The sequence below is a fragment of the Megachile rotundata genome, chromosome 4, assembly GCF_050947335.1.
Source record: "Megachile rotundata isolate GNS110a chromosome 4, iyMegRotu1, whole genome shotgun sequence".
NCBI classification, from domain to species: domain Eukaryota; kingdom Metazoa; phylum Arthropoda; class Insecta; order Hymenoptera; family Megachilidae; genus Megachile; species Megachile rotundata.
The window spans coordinates 14,273,504-14,295,908 of NC_134986.1; the positions used below are offsets into that span (position 1 = coordinate 14,273,504).

The window sequence follows — 22,405 nt, forward strand, 5'->3', positions numbered from 1 at the left end:
AAGAAGGTTCAAAAAAAGAAAGTAGTTCAAATTGGATGCAAAAAGTTTGTCAAAACTAATTTTTCCCTCGAGTATTATCTTCGACCTATCATGCGTGGGCCCGTTATGCAACAATGACACAATTCCTGGTATAATCAGCAAAGTGAAAAAATGAACGGACGATTGTCGAGCGTAACTTTCTCGCACGGCTAACGATCGATGATGAACAGGTGGAATAAGAGATACCATTTCGTTGGTGCTCGGGAGGCTAGCAGGGGTACCAAGTGGCCCCGTGAAACCGGGTCCACCTCCATTGGGGCCGACGATCGCGTTACCAGTAAGGCCGAGGTCAACGGTGCCGGGACTTTGGACGATTCTCATCGGCTCAGGTCTACGAATATTACTGTACACCGGGCCTTGATACTGATTGTAAACGCCTTGGTTAGCCTGGTTATAATACGGTCTGGGTGGTGGCCTGTTAGTGGTAGTGGTAGTGCTAAGTGAGAACACAACCTCGACGGGGCTCCTAGGTGGGTCCGGTATTATCGTTCCGTTCGGGAATTTCCGGACCAGCCTGCCATCCGGGAAGATACCGAATATCACGTACGGGCTGTCCACGTTCCTAGCATCGATCAGGTTGTCCTCCGGTCGTTTCCTAACGATCGTTTTGTTAGGATATATCCCGTAGACCAGATAGTCCCGCAGGGGAGCTCTGGTGGTGGAGCTGAGGCTGAACCTGGGGGCAGGCGTCAACCTGGAGCCCCCGAATCGACCCATGTACGCCGTCGTGGGAGCCTGAGAAGACGGAGCCATCGTCGAAGTCGCAGGAGTGGTTTGCATCGACGGGGTCGTCGTTTCGGCGGTTGTGTTCGCGGCGGTTGCGTTCATGGTCATCATCGTTGCGTTCATGGGTCCCATAGGTTGCATCGTTGTCCCAGCTTCGGTGGAAACGAGATTGTCCTCTACGGCACCCGTGACCGTCGTAGGAACCGTCGTGTCGGGCATCGGCGTGACGGTGACGACACCCATGCTCGACTGTGTCGTTGCGAGCTCGGGAACGCGTCCGATTTTCGTCGTTGTCTGCGTCGTCGTAGTCATCGTCGGCGTCGTAGTCGTAGTCTCGACCGAAGATGAAGTGGTTGAAACGAGAGACTGGGTAGTGGATTGCATGGGAGAAGGTGTGGAAGGTGTCATGGTCATGGGAGTGGTGTTCTCGGTCGTTTGGCCGATTCCTGAACCTGCCGTCCCTTGGGCGGTTGCTGATGTCGTATCCTGGAAACGGGCAACAACAGTTGGAGTTTCGTTCTCGAGGTTGGGGGTTGTTTGGGGGAGGTTTGTTGTTTCGCTGGGCGTATTAGTAGTGGTTTCCACAATGGACTCTAGGCTGGACGTTAGCGGGGTCTGGCTGGTGGTGACCTCAGCGTCGTCCATCGGGTTAACGTCCAATCGCGGAGTGCTCGTGATCGGCGACGTGGTTGTCACGTCGGTTGTTACGCTTTGGATCGACTCTGTAGTGGACACCACCGTGGTTTGCTCGACTATCATTTCGGGCAACGGCGTGCTCATCGTATTTACAGTGGACTGAGTTGTTTCAGGAATCGTGGTTACTTCGGGTTGATTAGTGCTAGTGTTTGGCGAAAGCTCTGGTGTTACGGTCGTGAGATCGGTTAATGGTGTAGTGGTTTCTGTAAGTTCGGGAGCCGCTTGCGGCCCCGTCGTCGTCGTCGTCGAGTCGGTCGATATCAAATCGAACGTGTTAGTGGTTAGTTCAAAATTAATGGCGGTGGATGCGACTGTCGTTTCCGTGTTTTGTGTGGTTGTCGACAACTGAGTCGTGGTGTCCGGGCCACTTTCGAGCCTGGACAATACGTTAATCAAGAGGGTCGTTTGTTCGTTTTCGGTCGTTAACGAGGGGGTGGTCGACTCTACGTTCTCGGCGAGGGGTGTTCCTAACGTTGCGGTGTCGTTCGTTCGCGCGACATCCACCAGGTTGTCGAGCATGTTATTCACTAGAGTTGTACTGGGCGTGTCTGTCGAACTCTCCGTAGACGAAACGGTCACGGTGGGGTCTGTGGAGTCCACCTCGTTCTGCGAGGGATCGACCGAAAGTGTGGTAACGTCAGACATAGTTACAGTGGTCGGAGTTGCTTCTACGGTTTCTGTCGTGACATCCGGCGAAATCGACGACGATTCCGAGGCTTGAATCGTGCCTGACACGCCAGAAACATCGGTCGTCGTTTGAACAGGTACCGATGTTTCGGTGTCGTTCATCTCTTCCGAAAAGAGGGTCTTGGCGATGGACATTAATTCTGTCAGTAAAGTATCGTTCGTGGTGGTAACCGTCGACGCAGTGGTCGCATCAACGTCTAACGGAGGGCTGGAGGAACTGTTGGGGTCGCCTACGGTGGTCGATTCTGTGTTCGGAACTGTTTGAGAGTCTTGTGGTGTTACTGGTGTGGTGGTTGTAACTGGACTCGATTCGTCCAGCGTGTTGGCTTCTTGGGTAGATACCATTGAGCTGGACGGGTCAGTCGTGGTCGCAGGTGTCGTAGTAGGGACTGAGCCTACTGCGCTCTGGGTAGTGGTTTCATCGGTGGTTGCCGGTTCAGCTGTTCCCGTTTCGTTCAACTGCGACAGACTCTGCAGGGTATTGTTCGCGTCGAATCTAATATCTAATATCGCGTTCGATATCTCGGTCGTTGGAGGTATAGTCGTGGAGTCTACACTCGGCTGCGTGGTAACGTTCAGAGACGCTTGCAAACGGGACAGAATATCCTGCGCTAAATCGATCAGTCTAGGTCGCGACGTGGTGGTAGGTATCATCGTAGTTGTCTCCGCATCCACCATATTGCTCGATATGGCCTCGGTTGTGGGGGCATCGGTCGAACTCGAATCGGTCGACTGAGTGGCTGGCGTCTCGGAGAACGGTATAGTATTGCTCTCCGGACTTTCGGACATACTCGCGGCGTCGCTGACGGCAGCCATCGTGGTACTCTCCGTCAGACCTTGCGCACCTTGAGTGGTCGACGCGGCCTCGGTCGTACTAGGCACATTTGCTTCGGTACTGGACCCTGTCGTGGTAGGAGCTTCCGTGGTAGTCGTCGAGAGTATCTGACTACTTTCTGAGCTTCCGACGGTCGTAGTCGGCGCATCCGTGCTACTTTGTTCAGGTGGCGACATGGAAACTGCGTTGGTGGAAGGTTGCTCGGTAGAGGGTGATTCCGTGCTGGAGGCTTGTTGTTCGGCGTTAGAGGGTTGTTCGGTCGTGGTGGCAACCTGTTCGGTGGTCGCAGGGGTTTCAGGGACTCCCGTGGTAACCGCGGGGGTGGTGTTCTCCGTATCCTCGGATAATCTCGAGGTCAGAGTAGTGTTCGCGGTGGTGTCTGGGGTCTGTGGGCCGGTGGTCGCTACGGAGGGGCTTGTGGTGTCATTGTTAGAATTACTGCTGTTGTCGTTAGCGACAGTGGCGTTAGAGTCTACCTGGAGAACCCTGTCGGCCTGTACGCTCGTGTTCGCTTCTAATTCGTTCCTGATGTCTGCCGACTCCAACGCGTGATAAAGGGTCAAGAACCTTGGCTCGCCAGGACTCGAGACATCGATCGGTGGTGCCGAACCAGAGTTCTAAAAACATAAATTTCGTGCGTGCAGGGTGCTATACATACGGTAGATCGAAGGTGCCGGGTGGTCCTGCAGAAACTTTATGTACAGACATATAGACATTGATCTAGGATATTTACACTAGCAGATAGAATCACGCGATACGCGGTGCTCGTTCTTGGAAATGATTGTTAATTTAAACGATACGACCGGACGATCGATCGGACGCATAATCGAAGGAGTATACACCATCTCTTGGTGGAGATACGAACTATCCGAGGAAGAGGAGAAACCGAGGCTGCTTTAATACGCTACAAACGCGCGGATTAGCGAGCTAGAAACTCGTTCTTTGAGCAATGGATCGCTGATACAGGCGATAGAGACTGGTTGCCCGTTCACTTTGATTTTTTTTCTTTTTAATCGCCATCTCTCGCAGCTGTTAATCTTCTCTCACAGAGGTCTCCAGCGATATGTCCTAACGACGTCGAATCGGAACGAAATCCCAACGAGGTTTAACTCGACGTTAACTACTTCCGAATAGTTGCGACAAAATTACTTGAAAATTTTCATCGACAATCCGTGATTTTTTTGCTAAGTTTGTAATGAGTCCGATCCACCCACGTGTCCCAGATACGATCGCTTTAAGACAGTTTCAACGTGTGTACACATTATGCAGCATCCATTTACTTTCACTCGTTACCGCCTCGAATACCGCGAAATGGACAGATCACGAAAAGTCTACCCACGTAATCGGAATGCGTTCATATTAGAAAGTAAAGTCCAGTTACGTCGGATTCAAATGAAACGTTAAGTTCGTTGCAGAACGTTTATTTAATCTTGAAGCTGCGCGAGTACAAAATCTATTAAACTTATGACTATTCTATGTACTTTCGGGCATCACAGTCTCGTGTTCGTTTTATGATCTACGTACGAGCTCGGTATGAGATTAAAGAACAAGCGAAGCTATTTGGAAGATTTTATTTGATCAATGTTACAATCAAGAACGAACAACTGCGTATCACGTGCGATCCAAGAACCAAGTACATTTATTACCAAAAACATATATATTTGTATAATTCTATATAACACAATATATGCACTGTAAGTGATAAGAAAATACCTGTAAGTAAATATCTGTACATATTAGTACGAGTAAACCCAAGAGAGTAGCATAAAAAAGTTCAACGTTAATCACAAATTAGTGGTCTTTTTTTATTCGTTTTCTTCTCTATTACTTGTAATCTTTTTTTTGTTCTATTTAACTGTAGTGCTAGTGAAAAATTTTGTACATGATGAATGTTAAAAGTGTAACTTTATAGTAAACTAAGTACGACGATCCTGCGGCGCTAAATGAAGATAGATGAATATAATTAGTGGCGAACAAGGTACAATTAGTTCAACGAAGTTTATTCGTATCGATGCCGTTAAGATCGTGATTCCCGGATGGAGTTGTGATGATACCAATGTGATCGGTCCAAGATGGCGGCGCGACAGCTTCGATCTCCTCGGTTATCTTCGTGGTGAAAACCTTTTAAGCACACAAAAAACGACCACACTGACTCACTGTTAATCAGCTACGACTTTCTTCTGCCACGTAATCTTACCTCGGTAATCATCGTCACGATCCATCTCTTTCGCACACATTCTATGTTTTTTATATTTTTACGACTTTCTTAGAACAGTGCAAAGGTAGATAATTTGCGAGGAATCTTACGTTACCTTTGTTCAATCGTATTCGGGAAACTCGATAAAATGTAAGCGGGATATTGTAAAATGTACTGTTTGGATATCTAATAAGTAAAATCTATGTCATACAAGTATTGTACTGAATCTTATTATATTTCTAAATTCATCATATTATGTCTGTACATTTCTATATCTCTAGATCTCTTCTGTGTTCTTATATATTTATGTTCCTAGAGTTCTATGCTTCTAAATGCCCAAAAAACTGCCCAAATGTCCATCAATCTCCATAAAAGTACTCCCTGTCCCTCGTTATATTTACTCACGTAGGTACTTGGAGTCCTATGTTTTCAGATATCTGTGTTATTAGACTTCTATGTATTAAGATCCCTATGTCTCTAAGTCCCTATATCTCAAGATCTAATGCCTCGAAACCCCTATGTACCCATGTATACCTAGCTCCCCATACATATTCATATTCCCTTGCATTCTACTTTTTATAAATATCTACACTCATATGTCTCAATATTCCTACGTCTCCTAAGTTCCCTATATTCCTACCTGCATCCTCCTAAAGTTACAAAGCACCTTATTTAAAGAAAACGAAAGAACTTACGTTTGCAAATGGAACTGTCTTAAATACCTTCGGTTAGTTAATGAATACATCATAAAAGCGATTGAAATATTGAATTGAAACTTTGAAATGATCTTACCTCTACGGTTGTAGCTGGTGTTGTAGACGAGCTAGTGATCGATGGCACAGTGGGTTGATAAATGTTATTTTGTTTTCTGACAAATAATTCTGCACCTTTGTATCTCGCGCTAAATCGTGGCGGTGATCCGTTTGGCGTGATTCTGGGAGCTGAATTCTGAAACAATATTTAGAAATTTATTTCCTTTGATTTCGTAATTCCAGATTTACAAATTTTCTAACTTCAAAATTTCCAAATGTAGAAATATCAAATATTTAACTTTAGAAAGCTCAAACTCTGAAAAGTTAAATGTTCTAAAAATTCAAAAATATGAGAATATCTTCACATATTTTTATTCTTCCAAATCAAAAAACTACCCAAATATCCATCAATCTCCGTATATTCAATCAATCTCCGTATTCCCCGTCCCTCGGTATAATTACTGATCACAACTAATTAAAAATTTAATCAGAGTCAATGACAATCAAGGCCCCAACAAAAATCAATCTATCAAAAATCTAATTTATCCAAAAACAAGAAAACTACTCACCACATTAACGTTGCTGTAGGATCCAGAGAACACCGGCGTCTTGTTACCGAGCGAGTTGAGCAGCGGAGCGACGGTGCTTCGCAGTTGTTCCAACAGGGTTCCATTTCCCGCGAGAATGGTGCTTCTGGTCGGATTGAAGATATTGCTGCCGGTGTCTCCGTTACTGCTGCCGGTAATGCCAGCCGCTTCCTGCGCGGTGTCGTTGCTGATCCTCAGGTTAACCTGCGGTTCCTGCGCTACCGATCGAGCGCTTTCTGTCGAGGTCTTCAGAGTCGCGGAATACTTGGTCGATCTGGGAGTGATGGCGACTCCAGCACCCTCAACCTTGGTACTGGATTCCACCAAGGTCGTCGGCACCTCGGAGTGTCTTCTGTAGGTCGCGGTTCTAGGACGAAACTCCAGCTTCTTCGTCTGCGTCGCTACTCCTTCCGTGGTGGTCTTCGATTTACCCTCTGTAGCCTTCACCACGGACTTCTTCCTGGAGTACCTGCTGGTAGCAACAGGTACCTTCGTGGTGATCGTCGCTTCGTAGTCCGTCAACTTGTCGTCGATCGATTTCGGTTTCGTTCGTTTGCTGTATCGGGGTCTGAAGGTGGGTTTGGTAACTGTCGTGGACTTGGTTCTTCTCGCATCCTCTTCGCGGGAGCTTTGGAACTTCCGTTGCCCTCCGTTCTGTTTGGACGAGGCGTAGGTCTTTTTGGACGTTACGAGATTCTCTTCGGGGGTCGTAGATTGTTCCTGCGATTTGGTGACGCGCGATTGATACGCGTAAGGCTTCTTCGGTTTGAAAGTGGTAATGGTGTCGTCGTGTTCGCGTCTCTTCGAGGTCTCCTCCTTGGATTTCTTTCCGTTCCGAGCGCTGGACAGGCGAATCCGCGTGGTGTCTATGGTGGTCGCCGATCCCTCTTCAGCGGAGGACAAGGTGACCACCGACTGACTCGACGAGTATGGCTTGGTGGTTTGTTCGGCAGCCCTTTCCTCCACCGAGATCGAGGTGACCATTCTCTCGGAGATGATTCGTCCTTTCTTCGAATTCGGTCTAGCGAACCTAGAGGAGTCGTCGCCTGTCCTCGCGGAAACTTTCGACTTCTCGTCTTCTCGAGACCTCTTTTCCGTGGACGTTCTGCGACCCGCAGACGGTTTAACGAACTTGGCGACCTTGGCCGTCTCATCGACCGTCGACGCCACGGTCGGCCTCGGTTTGCTGAAAGAGGAGGCCGTGGTTGCGTCGAGATCATTCTCCTCGATGTTCAACTCTGGCTTCACTAACCTCCTAGCCAGCTCCAGCTTCATCCTCGATCGTTCGGCGAACAGAGCGGCCGACGATCTCTTCACCTGAAAGGTTCGTTGAAACAGCCCCGTTTTAGGATAGTGGATTACCGCCGAAGAGAGTAAAGCCGGCTCCGGAAGCTCGAGCGGGGACTCTGTTAGTGTGCCACGGTCTCGACGAGGTTCCCGTCGCCGGGAGACGTTCTCAAGGTCACTCGGAAAGCATACACTCGCGACAAGTCGGGGGGACAATAGTTCGATTAGGGGGAGCTCGGTTTTCTCCTACATGAAGAATAGGAGCCTGAGGAAGCGCAGAAACGAGACGATCCAGGCTGCCATTTGGCTCGTAACGAGCGTCAGCCACGATTTCACTGTACTGGACAACAACTGAAACGTTTAATCACTGTTATCAGACGATTAGGCGATCGGGAGACGTGCGAGAGGAAGAGAGGCGTGATCACGACCTAAATGAACGATCCAAGTCGATGACTAATTCGACCTAACAAGCCGGAATCTGCTAAACCAAACTACTCTTAACCGCCCGCCAAACCGTTTGACTCGATTCTGACCTCGGTAGAAATTTCTTTCGCGTCGAGCATTTCTTTCGGATCTAGGGTCAGAATTGATTCACGCGCCTGATCGGACGGTTAATTTATTGTACGCTACGAAAGTTACTCTACTGTAAGGAAACACAACACGTATTCGTTCGACGTATCCTTTCAAAAGCGTCAGTCAAGCGATTAGCTGCGGTGAACGAGGTGATTTTTGGTTTTATTCTTCTTCGGCTTATTCGATCCCGTGGAGAATTCTGAGGCTTTTTGTATCGGGGAAAGTAAATAGCTTCGAACGCATCAAAGTGGAGATATCAATCTTATTTCAATCATACGACCTTCTTTCACCTATGTAATTAGGACGTAGTTTCGTGCGAAATTCTATTAACTTAACCTCAAAATTAACTTTGAGTGCTCTTTGCTGTTATCTGCTTTCACTGTAATAAGTGGTATTAATTTGTTGATGGACTGTCACTTTAATACAGTTAGGTGATTTATGTTATTTATAGACAAGTATTATCTCTTCCTTCACGAGATTGGTTAACGAGTTCTTCACGTATTTTGCAATATACAGTACACCTAAAAATAATCAATTAAAAGTCTCACAACAGTGATGTACATTGTCATCAATGTTCATTAATGAGGTACTAAGTTAAAATTTCGCATGAAATAGATCTATGACTTCATCACATGAAAATTGTCAAATGTAGACTTATTTTGATAACCAAACTGTAACGTTTACTTTCACTATTCCAAGAAAAACAAAACTTTCCACGGGATCTCCTAGTGATTTGGTTCCAGGACGACGGGTACCATTAAATATTCGCTGATGAGCATCGTAGACCTCCCTTTCTCAGGGAAAATAACGTTGGAGGGTGAGGTCCTCTTCTCAATTTTTGATCGACCAATTCTCGAAGTTTAGAAATATTTAGGAATATGTGAATTTGGAAATTTGAAAGTTCTCAGGTTTGATGATGAAACATTGACCTAAAGAGCAGAGACAAGTACAAAACTCGTCCCAACCCTGGTTCTTACCCACAGCCTACTTGCACGTAACCGAATAAAAAATAAGTGCAGAAGTGAAGCAATCAAATAATTGGCACCAGACCTAATAAGATCTTAAAGTTGAATTTACGAAATCCCTGTACACGATCATTTGGTCCCAATTCTCATCAAGAAACAAAGGGTGCTTTCCACAAAATCAATCTCGATATAATTACAAGCTAGAAACCCGTTCGAACGTGATTCGAAAGAGACTGTCCCGTCAAATTGAAAAATGTCGAAAGTGCACCATTCGATTAGAAGATCTCTTTCGGAGCATAAAATCGAACTAGATCGATCGTGCTACCCGTGGAGAACAAATCGGAACGCATTATATTCAGGTAGGTCAAACGAACCTTCACTTTCTCCGGCGGGATTCCGAAACGAAAGTAACCGAACGAAACCCGAAAACCAGTTTGCCAGCTGCGTAATACTCTCTTAACTCGTTCGAGTGAAATCCTCGGATTACTTTGTACTCCAAATAAGCGATTTTCTTCGACGAATACGACCCTCGGATAGCGCCACGGACCTTGAGAGTACTCCTCGTCGAGGATTCGTGTTAGGATATCGTTCGATCCAGTCCTGTTTGGAGATTAGACGATATCGTCGATGACCCAACAAATTCGCCTCTCGAACGAGAGACCAACCACCAAAACAAGCTCGTTTTTTCGTCGCTCTTTCTCTTTTAAGGGTCTAGAATTTCTCAATTCAATTCTGGATAGAGACTCAATCACGAAATAATCGAGGTTAAATCTATATATCATTTTGCAGCAAGTGGTACGAAATTTGATTTGTGATGACTTTGATGGAAGTTGCAATATAAATTACAGGGTGATACAAGTTACAGATATGAAATTTTTCTGGTGTTTGTTGTATTATGAAGTGTAGTAGGTTTATTATTAAAATATTTTTTTGTAGGCAATGTTTAATTTGGAGCAATAATATTATAATACTATAATCAAATTAAAATTAATAAGAGAAGATTTGTTATTTCTGTAACTTGCATCGTTTAGATAAATTTCTTCGCAAATTGAATTTCGCGCCACATTGCTGAAAAATGGCGGACCGGTGCACCATCGTTATTTCGTGATCACGGAGGATTTCTAATTCCAAATCAATTTTGACCTCATCTGACGAAATTTACAAACTTTCGTGATACTTGTCATTCTTCTTCTGCTTCATACATAAAAGAGACAGTAATAATTTCGCTGAAGTAAATTCTGAGACAAAGAACGTTTTCTCATACTTTCTTTTCCAAAATATTACTCGGTACATATTAAGTTTGTCTCTGTACACTTGATAAAAAGAGAAAATATTTTTTTACACTATAAGAGATGAATTATAAAATTGTACTCTGCATTAATTATAAAATGAAGTCCAGCGTTATGCAAATATTTTGAGAAAGTACAAGAAAATATTGCTTCATCATTTCACTTCGAAATTGTTCTTGTCTTCTCTCAAAAGACAAGATTCACCAAAGTCACCAGAATTCCACAATTTGACTAAACCCTTAAGCTTGTTAATCGCTCATCATTTTCCAGTCTTGTTTGGTCGTCAATGATGACAGAAAGCAGAACTTAGTTAATCCAGCGCTTAATCTCACATATTCCAAGAAAATATTCTAACTTGTATTTCAATTGACCAGTTCGAATGTTAGAAAATCATATATGCACTTATTTATATTTGGTGTAAAAAGGAATAAGTTTATTGCGTACCCTAAGTATGTTAGAACATTTGATATATTTTTTAGTGACACACAGTGACCTCTTTTATGAATCTAACTCATAGAAAATGATGGAGTCATTTGAAAGATAAATAGTATATCGAATCGAAATGCTACTAGATTAGAACTTTCGTCAGGTATATCATTGTGCAACGCATGACATTATTAATGTTGTCACACATTTAATAGCAGAGCTGGCATCGGATTGACGTAGACATGTTCCTATTATAATGGTTACTAGAGCGGTCAAACTGTGACGTCAAAACTTGAGTTATTAATTTTTTAGGTTGCAGAGAAATTCGATACAAAATTTGCTACTTAACAAATTGGAGAAATTGGAAAAATTGGAAATATATTTAAGGATATTAAAATTGAGAAACATAGATTTGGAGATCTATGTATTTTGAAATATAGAAATTGGGGAGCATCGAAGTTTGAAAATGTAGAAATATAAAAATATAGAAATTTGAAGACTTAAATATTTGAGAATATATTCAGGAAGATTTGCAAAATAGAATGATACTTGGGATATGGAAAATGTCACACCAAAAATACGATTGCTATATCATTTTCTAACACGTGTGCTAGCAACACGTCACGTTCCATTATTTCTGATAAAATTCTGACGAATCCAAAGCAAGAGCTGATCTATAAATGACATTGAAAAATGTGAAGAAGAAGAAGAAGAAGAAGAAAGAAGAATAAAAAAACATCTACTATCTTCTACAATCACCATAATTTCCATAAACTAAAATATTAAATATTTTCCCAAATAATAATTATTGCCAATACAGACCAGCGTCAACTAAAGATTAACCAGAAGAAATCAAAATGGCCGAAACGTGACGTAGCTCGCACATGGAAGACTCTAAACAAAAGCGATCGCGTGATGCAAATGTTGTACTCTTACGCGTCGCAATCCGTTGGCATTTATCAACGCGAACTCAATAAAATTTTGATCCTTGACTACAAGATCCCCTGAAGCTGCGTTTTCGAGGTCCTCGATTGTCCTCGAGTTGCTTCTCGAGCGTCGACCAAAGGTATTCTTCTGATCCTACACGAATCGTTTCAAAATAGAAAGTACTATACTCCTAAACTACATGAAAATGATTTCACCGGTATAACTCTTTCGGAAACTTGAAACGACTCTTTGTAACGTCTGAACAATCGTCCGCGAGAAAGGGAACCATTTTTACTTGGTGTGTTCTGTTACGTGCATGCTGATTATATTATTGTTTCGTGTTAGAGTTACATAGATATATACAAGTGGTTTTGATATTGTCAGTCGTGCTAAATTTTAGCTGTTCGTTGTACCATATTTGATTTCTTTTTTTTTTAGTCATACGTCAATGGTGTTACGTCTACGTATTATAAGTATCGTTCGTATAAGCTTGAAGATCGTTGAACTAGAATGGAAGCACAGAAAATATATGTTACATTTATTAATCAGAGATAAAGAAAGATACAATTGATCGGATGCTGTAAGCTGATTTGTAGGACACACGGAACTCTTACCTCCAATGGCGTTCTAGAGGTAGTTTTCGGGGCTGGTATTTTCGTGTTCGTACTCTTCTGAAATCATACTTCTCAATTAGCTTGGGTAACTTTATTTGATGACGTTATCGAATGTGATCAGAACTTTAACACGTTTACTGCGGTTCACTATTATAATTTTTTTACATTTCGGTCATTTGACAGATTTCTGTTATTTGACAGATTTCAGTAATTGTCATTTCGCTCATTTCATTAATACGAAATGAAATTCAACAACATTGTAGGTACACGTAATTTACCTACAGTTACATAATTTCTAAATTTATACATTTTTAAATTCATCAATTTAAGTTTTAAGATTTAAGGAATTCAAGTTTTCTTATATTTTTCCACTGTCTACTTACATCAATTTTACTTTTTTTTTTCATTTTGTTTGCTCAAAAATGCAATCTTACTCAGCTAATCCAACATAACAACACATGTGTATTTTCCTCAGTAAACGTGTTAAAAAGTACTAACAAGAAAAAAAAATAACGCCACACAAAATTTCCATTTCCCCTAAAATTGCACTAAACCAAACTCACCAACAGAGACAACCTGGCCTTAAACTCCGGCGGATAGTTGTCGCTCTCTTCATGCTCCTGTTTCCCAGGTGCAACGTTCCTATTCTTCTCGAACGTTTTATTACCCCTTCTGAAACTCTTCGTAGTAACATCCATCTCCGTAGTGCTCTCCTCCGTGGACTGCAGCTTTTTAGAACCTCTTCTCGCGGTGGATGTAGAGGTTTCCACCGTAGTTACGATTTCGGTGCTCGTCGATACCTCGTTCTGAGGAATCACTTCGTTCGTTTGGTCTCTGGACGAAGGGATCGTTTGTGGAAGGTTGTCGGAGTAGTTCAAGTTAGGTGGTCGTCTTCTGAGGGTCCAACCGGGGTTTATGTAGGAATCGTTTTTCGGGATGGGTCTTCTGGACTCCCCGGTGTTTGATGCATCCAGAGATGGCTTTCGTCCTCTGAAGCCGAGTCCGTGGTTGAAGAAATCTTCCTTTAGTTTTCTTCCTTGATTGCCTCTGCCTCTTCCTCGGTTTCGTTCGGTTGTAGAGGATGATCGCGACGTGCTTCGGGTTGTGGTTGAAGTTGTCGTTGGTTTAAGGGTGGTGCTGGAGACTTCGGGCTCGGTGCTCGTCGAGTCGGTGAAGACTGTTGTCTCTGGCGCGACGGTTGTGGTGACATCTAGGTAAAAAATAAAATTCATACTGACTTAAAATTTGCAGAATAATACGAGTTTATACGAGTACAAGTTTTGTACAATTCGAAAGTGACGAAGGGAGACATCAGTCTACATGAATTTGATAGGTCCCTTCATGTTCTGAAGACTTTCAAAGGAGTTACTCAAATATTTTTTATATTCAATATAATCTTATTTATCTTTATAAAATAGCTGAAAATCCATCATATTATAAGGACTCATTTCAGCAATTATTCTGAACTACTTGTCAATGAATTATCGATAGTCGATAAAAATGTGTGGCACAAACACCAATAAATCTGACAATAATAAAACACATAAATAAATATATAAAATACTACAAACATATGTACATTAAGAAATACACGAGATACTAAAAATAATGTACCTTAAATAAAATGTCACATACATAAATTAAGTTACAAACTTTCCTCGAAATCAATGTTCATTTTCATCAAGGTAAAAAGTTAACACGTACATATTCTAACTTGCATCATACGCTTGCAGTTCAGAAATAAACTCACCCGTAGCCAGAGGCGTCGTTTCCGTCCTCGCTCTGCTCCTGGATCTCCTGGCATCCTGATCCTGTCCGCGACTTTCCACCGACCTCGTAGTTCCCTCGGAAAGTCTGGACCTCCTATCCAAGGAATTCCTGTCTCCCGATTTTCGTTTGACATCCACATCTGCACTCTTCGCCTGTTCTCTACCCCTAGATCTCGATCTCGATTCACTAGCGCTCTTCCTAGTTTCCTTCAAACGATCCCTGGAGGCGGCTTTCCTCGAACCAACCTCGTTAGCTTCCGTGGTGGAGAAGTCGTTGAACCTGGACGATCCTCTTCGGGAGCCGTTTCTGGAGGAGCCGGCAGCTTCGGAGTCGCTCGATCGTCCTCTGCTCTTCCTCTCGGCTCCTGACCTGCCCCTGAGAGTCTCCTTGGTGTCCGACCTTCTTTGGGAAACGATTCCGAAGCCGACTGTCGTTGGATCACTGGAAGGACTCTCTGTTCCGTCGACTGCGAGAGGAATGTCGACTCTGACGCTTTCGGACTCGTACAAAAGGGCTTCTTGACCTTTGCGAGCAACGGAGTTCTCCCTGTTCACCTTCGACCTGCCGGACCTACTGCGCTCCGTTGTGGGTCTGCCTCTTTTGAAGGAAACTGTAGTCGTCTCCACGTTCTCCGATTTTTTATTATACCTCCTCGACGCGGGTATCTGCGTCTTCAGGTCCTTCGTGGAGAACGTCGTCTGGATCTTCCTGCCGGTCCTCGACCTCGAAGACTCCGTCGTCAACGCGAAGACCGACGGCCCTGTGTTGTCCAGCCTCTCCGTGACTCCGTCGGATCTCCCGTTCGACACCTTTCGAGATATGACCTTGGAATCTATCGCGTTTTCATCCTTCGACCTCGTCCTCTCTGGAGAGAACCTTTTACCGTTTCTTCTGTTCGGGTCCGTGGTCCTTCTTGCGGGGATTTCGGTCACATCGCTCGCTGTGGGGCTTGGACGTTTGGTTGTGGACTCCGAGTCGGTCGGAGAGGTTGTTCTGTCGTTTCGTTCGAAGTTCGATGAGGTTGTTCTGTCGTTTCGTTCGAAGTTCGATGAGGTTGTTCTGTCGTTTCGTTCGAAGTTCGATTTTCTTGACTGCGATCTGTCCTGAGATCTGGATCTTGAGAGCGAAGCGGTTGTGGATTCCTCTAGCGATCTTGAGTTGAACCTCAGAGTACCTCGACCTGCGGTTTTCTGATCGTCGACCTAAAATTTGCGATAGGAAGGTGCTTCAGAATTTTTGAAGGAAAGTTTTTGATTTATTTAGAGCAAGTTTTCGTCATGGACTAGTCTGAAGAATTTTTATTTTAACGACTTGATAAAGTGACTGTATGAACTCTGAAATATTATGTTATAACTTAGCGCTGTATTATGTGAACATGTGAATTATGTCCAAACTTAACGTTGCATTATATGAACATATGAATTATATTCAAACCTAATGTTAAATTATATGAACAAGTGAATCATGTTCAAACTTAGCGTTGCATTATGTGAACATGTGAATTATGTCCAAACTTAGTGATAATTATATGAACATATAAATTATATTCAAACTTAACGTTGAATTATATGAACAAGTGAATCATGTTCAAACTTAGCGTTGCATTATATGAACATGTAAATTATATTCAAATTTAGCGTTGAATTATATGAACATATGAGTTATATTCAAACTTAGCGTTGAATTATGTGAACATATGAATCATGTTCAAACTTAGCGTTGCATTATATGAACATGTAAATTATATTCAAATTTAGCGTTGAATTATATGAACATATGAGTTATATTCAAACTTAGCGTTGAATTATGTGAACATATGAATCATGTTCAAACTTAGCGTTGCATTATATGAACATGTAAATTATATTCAAATTTAGCGTTGAATTATATGAACATATGAGTTATATTCAAACTTAGCGTTGAATTATGTGAACATATGAATCATGTTCAAACTTTGGGTTGCATTATGTGAACACATGAATCATATTCAAACTTTGAATTGCATTATGTGAACATATGAATCATGTTCAAACTTTGGGTTGCATTATGTGAACACATGAATCATGTTCAAACTTTAAATTGCATTATGTGAACACATGAATAATGTTCAAACTTTGAATTGCATTATGTGAACATATGAATAATGTTCAAATTTTGAATTCCATTATGTAAGCAAGTGAATTATCTCCAAACTTAGCTTTGAATTACATGAACAAATGAATCATGTTCAAACTTAGGATTAAACCACGTGAACATATGAATCATGTTCAAACTTCGACTTCACATCCTATCTAACTAAACGCCTCATAAAACGTCAAGCAAATCTCTTCAAAGAGATGAATATCTATCTTTCTTTTATACTAATTAATATGAGAAGTCAAGTGAGTCCAAATGAAAGTATAAGTATGCAAAATAAAAGGATCCAAAAAGAATAATAAAAGAATAACCGATCAGCCTCTGTTTAACGAACCGTAATTTAATTATACCTCCAGTTAATTTATTCGGCTGACACGATTCGAGATGCACTCGAACGAAACGATTCTCGTTACCTATTTCCATAATTAAACGATAACGCGACGATTATGAGGGTGGATCGATTTGCATGAAAGATTTTAGCACGCGAATTCGATCGATAAATCTTTCGTAAGTGTTACGAAGACGTCCAGCATCATCGTGTGTTGCAATACGCCTGCGACGCGTTACAGGTGAACCATTAATTCTCTGCAATTGGAGCAAGGAAGTTCGTAATCAATCTAATGCAACACGAGGATTATAAGATAGGAACAAAATTAAATAGTTACTTGATCATTTATTTGCAGATGTCACGGTGTATTATGGACATCTTTCAAAAACGTTGACACTTATGATCAAAAACAATGCAGAATATTTTAAGACCTGATTGATCAAATCATCATAAAACATGATTGTTCATAGAACAAATATGATCATGAACATAGAAAATAGACGGTCAAAATAAAATTTATGGTCAATTGTCAAGTAATATTTCTGCACTTATATTTCATAAGAAATTGTTTGCTTTTCTTGATAATTTCGTAATACATAAAAATTAATGAACATAAATATAACATGATTAGAAGTACACCATAGTACAATCTGATACATGTGCAATTAACAAATATTTAAAAAATAATGTTGAAATAAATATAATTTAAATATAAATTTAACTAAAGCATCCTATACAAAGTGACAAGTAAACCATCAAGAAAATAATAAATTCAAAATTATTTACGATGTCGATTGAACTCTGAACTATACCATGATTGATGGCAAGTTACGTAAACGCAGGAAAAAATGTCAAGGAAGGAATTATTCATGAGATACACGATTAGCTTAAATAGAGGTAACAAGTCTCTGAAAATTGTTGATCGTTGACAACATAGCTAATGGAGTTAACTGAAGCTTGTTCTATCATTAAATCGGGTAACCACTAACTCATCTTGTGATTATGGTTCTTCCGCGTCCATCGATAGTAAACGACGGCATAAATAGACCCGTAATTTTACGGACCAGTCACCGATAACTGCCTCGAATCACGAACTGATCAATTAATCAATTAGAGTCTTGGGGAAGGCGAATCTGGTGAAATTGCATGGAGTAGACCAAAATACAGTGGAGAAATAGGGCGAAGATAACAAGCTTTTGGGTGTTTCCATTTTGTGATGGGTAGAGGAATTGAATGGAATTGTGGACGTTTGGGTATTTGGAATTTATTGTAATTGGGGGGTTTGGGGATTTGGGGAAATTTGGGATTGGGAATATTGGAATTGGGGAAATTTGGAATTGGGGAATTTTGGAATTGGAAATTTTGAAATTGGGGAATTTTGAAATTGGAGAAATTTGGAATTGGAAAAAATTGGAATTGGGGAATTTAGGAATTAGGGAAATTTGGAATTGGGGAATATTGGAATTGGGGAAATATGGAATTGGGGAATTTTGGAGTTGGAAATTTTGAAATTGGAGAAATTTGGAATTGGAAAAATTTGGAATTGGGGAATTATGGAATTGGAAATTTTGAAATTGGAGAAATTTGGAATTGGAAAAATTTGGAATTGGGGAATTTAGGAATTAGGGAAACTTGGAATTGGGGAAATGTGGAATTGGGGAATTATGGAATTGGAAATTTTGAAATTGGAGAAATTTGGAATTGGAAAAATTTGGAATTGGGGAATTTAGGAATTAGGGAAACTTGGAATTGGGGAAATGTGGAATTGGGGAATTATGGAATTGGAAATTTTGAAATTGGAGAAATTTGGAATTGGAAAAATTTGGAATTGGGGAATTTAGGAATTAGGGAAACTTGGAATTGGGGAAATGTGGAATTGGGGAATGTTGGAATTGGAAATTTTGAAATTGGGGAATTTTGAAATTGGAGAAATTTGGAATTGGGGAATTTAGGAATTGGGGAAATTTGGAATTGGGGAAATGTGGAATTGGGAAAATGTGAAATTGGGAAAATGTGGAATTGGGGAATATTGGAATTGGGGAAACTTGGAATTGGGAAAATTTGGAATTGGGGAAATGTGGAATTGGGGAATTTAGGAATTGGGAAAATGTGGAATTGGGGAATATTGGAATTGGGGAAACTTGGAATTGGGAAAATTTGGAATTGGGAAAATTTGGAATTAGGGAAATTTGGAATTGAATAAATTCAAACTGAAAATTCAACACCAATAAAAATCCACAAAAACATTTCAAACCAATGAAGTCTACGTGACGGGAAGCATTTCATCCAGAACCGTGGCAAATGTGACCCAAAGGTCATAACCTCTGCCGGGTGAACGGCACTTGCCCTAACGAGAAAACTCCTTCCGTTTGGTCGGCTCTTAAACGCGAACGAACCCCGTGAACGGGTCAAGAGGCGGTCGTATTTACCTAAGAACATTTTCAGCATAATAAGACCAACGGACTCGACTCCGGTACGCCTTGGCGTTCCAGTTTCGTTTCTCCTTATCTGTCCAAGACACACGTAGAATCGCCACGGAAAGTAAAAGTCGGTGTTTCACGTCACGTTACCTAGTCAACCATGGAACCGAACTACGAACAGTGAACAGCCTTTGGCGAACGAACGGGGGCCTGCAACGAAATAACGTCCTCGTTGGCTTTCCCGAGTGGACGCAACTGTTTTTCCCCACGATTTTGTCTCAAATGCTCCTCCAAGTTGACCAGAACAGAAAACGTTATGCGTTTTTATTCGGAGAGAGTGCAAATGATACTCTGCAGATGGACACTGTATGGTCGAATCGTTATTATGATATTCTTTTTAATGGGACAAAATTATTTTCTATCGTGTACGAGGGTATGAGGGTTAAATTGTTAGGTTGGAAATTTGTTTGAACTGGGGAATTTTGAGATTGGGGAAAATTGGAATGGGGGGGACTTTAGAATTAGGGAAATTAGGATACGGGAAATTGTGGAATTTGGAAATTAGGAGTTGGGGAATTATGGAATTGGGGAAATTAGGAGTTGGGGAATTATAGAATTGGGAAATTATGGAATTAGGGAAATTTGGAATTGGGAAATTATGGAATTGGGGAATTATGGAATTGGGGAATTATGGAATTGGGGAATTATGGAATAGGAAAATTATGGAATTGGGAAATTAGGATTTGGGGAATTATGGAATTGGGAAATGAGGAGTTGGGAAATTGAAAAATTGGTAAATTGAGAAATTGGGAAAATGGGAAATTCGATATCTGGGAAATTGGAAAATTGAGAAATTCGATAACTCAGAAATAAGAAATTTGAGAAATTCCAGAATGTAATAATTTTCAAATCTGAAAATTCGCAAATTTAAAATCCTACAAATTTATATTCTTCCAAAATCTCAAATCCCTAAATCCTGAAATTTCCACTAGCCCCGTCAAATAAGAGGAATGCATTTTTGCAATACCTGTAAATACATTCAGAAAATCGAAACTTCTTTCGCCCGAGTGACCGTATTTCGCAAAAATCACAAACACGTTCTTGAAAAACAATCTGTACCTTCGAAACAACATTCTTGGCAGGGATTTGTAACGCAGATATTCATATTTCGTAGTCAACTAGCACTCAGTATGTGGAACTCGTATAACGACCCAGCATTTCTATTAACGATATTCTACGCAGGTCCTGGCCGCTCAAACCAGTAACTGAAGTGGCTTCATTCTCCAATTCCAAGCTCCTCAATGTTAACAGCACTGACCAGTGCTGTTTTTTTAAACAACTGGCATTTGTTTAAAAAAATACTGACTCTATGATGTAAGCTGACCAGGAGGATTCAATTATAGGTTACGAGGTTCATCCAGCGAAAGTACGCTCGCGTCGGGACTCGTTTTTCTTTTTATCAGTGCAGTGGATGAGAAAACACCTTTCACGACAGAGAATCCTTTCGAAACTCCTTTTAATAGTGATAGAACTGATCTCAAATGCTGGTCACTTCTGCTTGAAATAGACTTTTTTTTAAGCTTTATTTGGACATACTATTTTTTGTTGTATTATAATTTTATTATAATTTCCCAACTTTTTATTTTCCAATTCCATAATTCCCAACTCCCAATTTCCCAATTCCATTATTCCCTAATTCCATAATTTCCCAATTTCAGAATTCCTCAATTCCAAATTTCCCCAATTCCAAATTTCCCCAATTCCAAAATTCCCTAATTCCTAATTGCCCAATTCCATAATTCCTCAATTCCAAAATTCCTCAATTCCATATGTTAGGATTAGCTCCAGGAAAATAAACTGCAGTGCTGAGGTGAACGGAAAATACTTTAATAATATAAAAATGTCTTTACAAAATGCGCGGTGCTTCGTAGACGAAGGTAAAACTGTAACTGTAGGACAAAGCATCGTGATGCGTGTTCGGACGCGCATAGCGCAGTTCATTTGTTTTGTCCGTTACTTCCAACACCATAATTCCATAATTCCCCAATTCTCAAATTTCTCCAATTCCAAAATTCCCAAATTCCTAATTGCCCAATTCCATGACTTCCCAATTCCATAATTTCCCAATTCCAAATTTCCTCAATTCCAAAATTCCTCAATTCCTAATTCCCCAATTCCTAATTCCCCAATTCCAAAATTCTCCAATTCCCCAATTTCCTAATTCTCCAATTCACAAATCTGAAATTTCCATTTCTCAATCTCCCCACCTCTCCAAATCCAAAAAACCAAATTTCAAACTAAAAAAAATTTTACATTCCCATATTTCACAATCAAACTACCATTACCCCAATCATGACTCACAAAAACCTGTTCAAACATAAATCCCCTGATCAATAATCTCCCCCGAAGCCGGTCCCAAAACCGAACGACAAATGAACAAAGTGCACAATAATGTTCTACATACGCTCTCCATACGCGAAATAAATTTTCGCAAGGATATTGTACCCTGAACAACCTCTCGTGGCACGCATTACGCAAACAAGATCAGTAAAAGATATTTTTGTCGAACCATTTTACGTCGCATAATTTAAAAAGCTTATGAAAGTATTTGCGACGACAAAAGAACCTCAAGGTAACTGTTCGAAACGATTGTTCAAGGACCGAATAATTTCACAGAGAAATGCATCTCCAATCATTATCGAATTTTTCCGAGCTAGTTTTTATAATAATCATTTTCTGCATTGTGACAATTCTACTGGAAAAACTTTCTCTAAAAGAAAAAATTACATTGTTTCGCTACTAAGTCACTGCTTAGAAGCAGTTGAAATTGTATGCAATTTCTTTGATATTGTAACAAAGAAGTAAACTTTCGATTCGACGATCGATTTGCACTTTTTTAGAGAGATTCGTAAAAAAGAAGTGAATCATAGTCGAGAAATATGGGTTTCTAGGAATCGAGTCAAATCTATTGTTCCTGCCAATTATAATAAAATATGTGGAATGCAAATTTGAGGTTCAGTGGCGATAAAATTGTGCAATTTCTTCGGGAGAAACAATTTTTACCTGAAAAGGTATTGGCAGGGAAATTAATTCTGTACAAGAAGGATATTAATGAAACCTCCTACGTTGCAATTACGTTCATTCGATTTCG

At 41.1% G+C, this 22,405-nt stretch overlaps 1 protein-coding gene across 10 annotated transcripts in view; it reads right to left on the minus strand.

Annotated features, from left to right (window-relative positions):
* The window catches only part of LOC100879044 (uncharacterized), a 69,092-nt gene that overhangs the window by 10,799 nt on the left and 35,888 nt on the right, over positions 1–22,405 (minus strand). For 2 of the 10 annotated variants that reach the window (XM_076531328.1, XM_076531324.1), the window contains exons 4-10: positions 14,351–15,572; positions 13,164–13,810; positions 12,601–12,657; positions 11,996–12,139; positions 6,502–7,836; positions 5,973–6,128; positions 226–3,600 (exon numbers count right to left, since the gene is read on the minus strand). In XM_076531328.1, coding sequence (XP_076387443.1) covers positions 226–3,600; positions 5,973–6,128; positions 6,502–7,836; positions 11,996–12,139; positions 12,601–12,657; positions 13,164–13,810; positions 14,351–15,572 — 6,936 coding nt within the window. The remainder of the gene's footprint in view (positions 1–225; positions 3,601–5,972; positions 6,129–6,501; positions 7,837–11,995; positions 12,140–12,600; positions 12,658–13,163; positions 13,811–14,350; positions 15,573–22,405) is intronic. The other 8 variants (XM_076531327.1, XM_076531326.1, XM_076531333.1 and 5 more) reach the window with 8 other exon arrangements.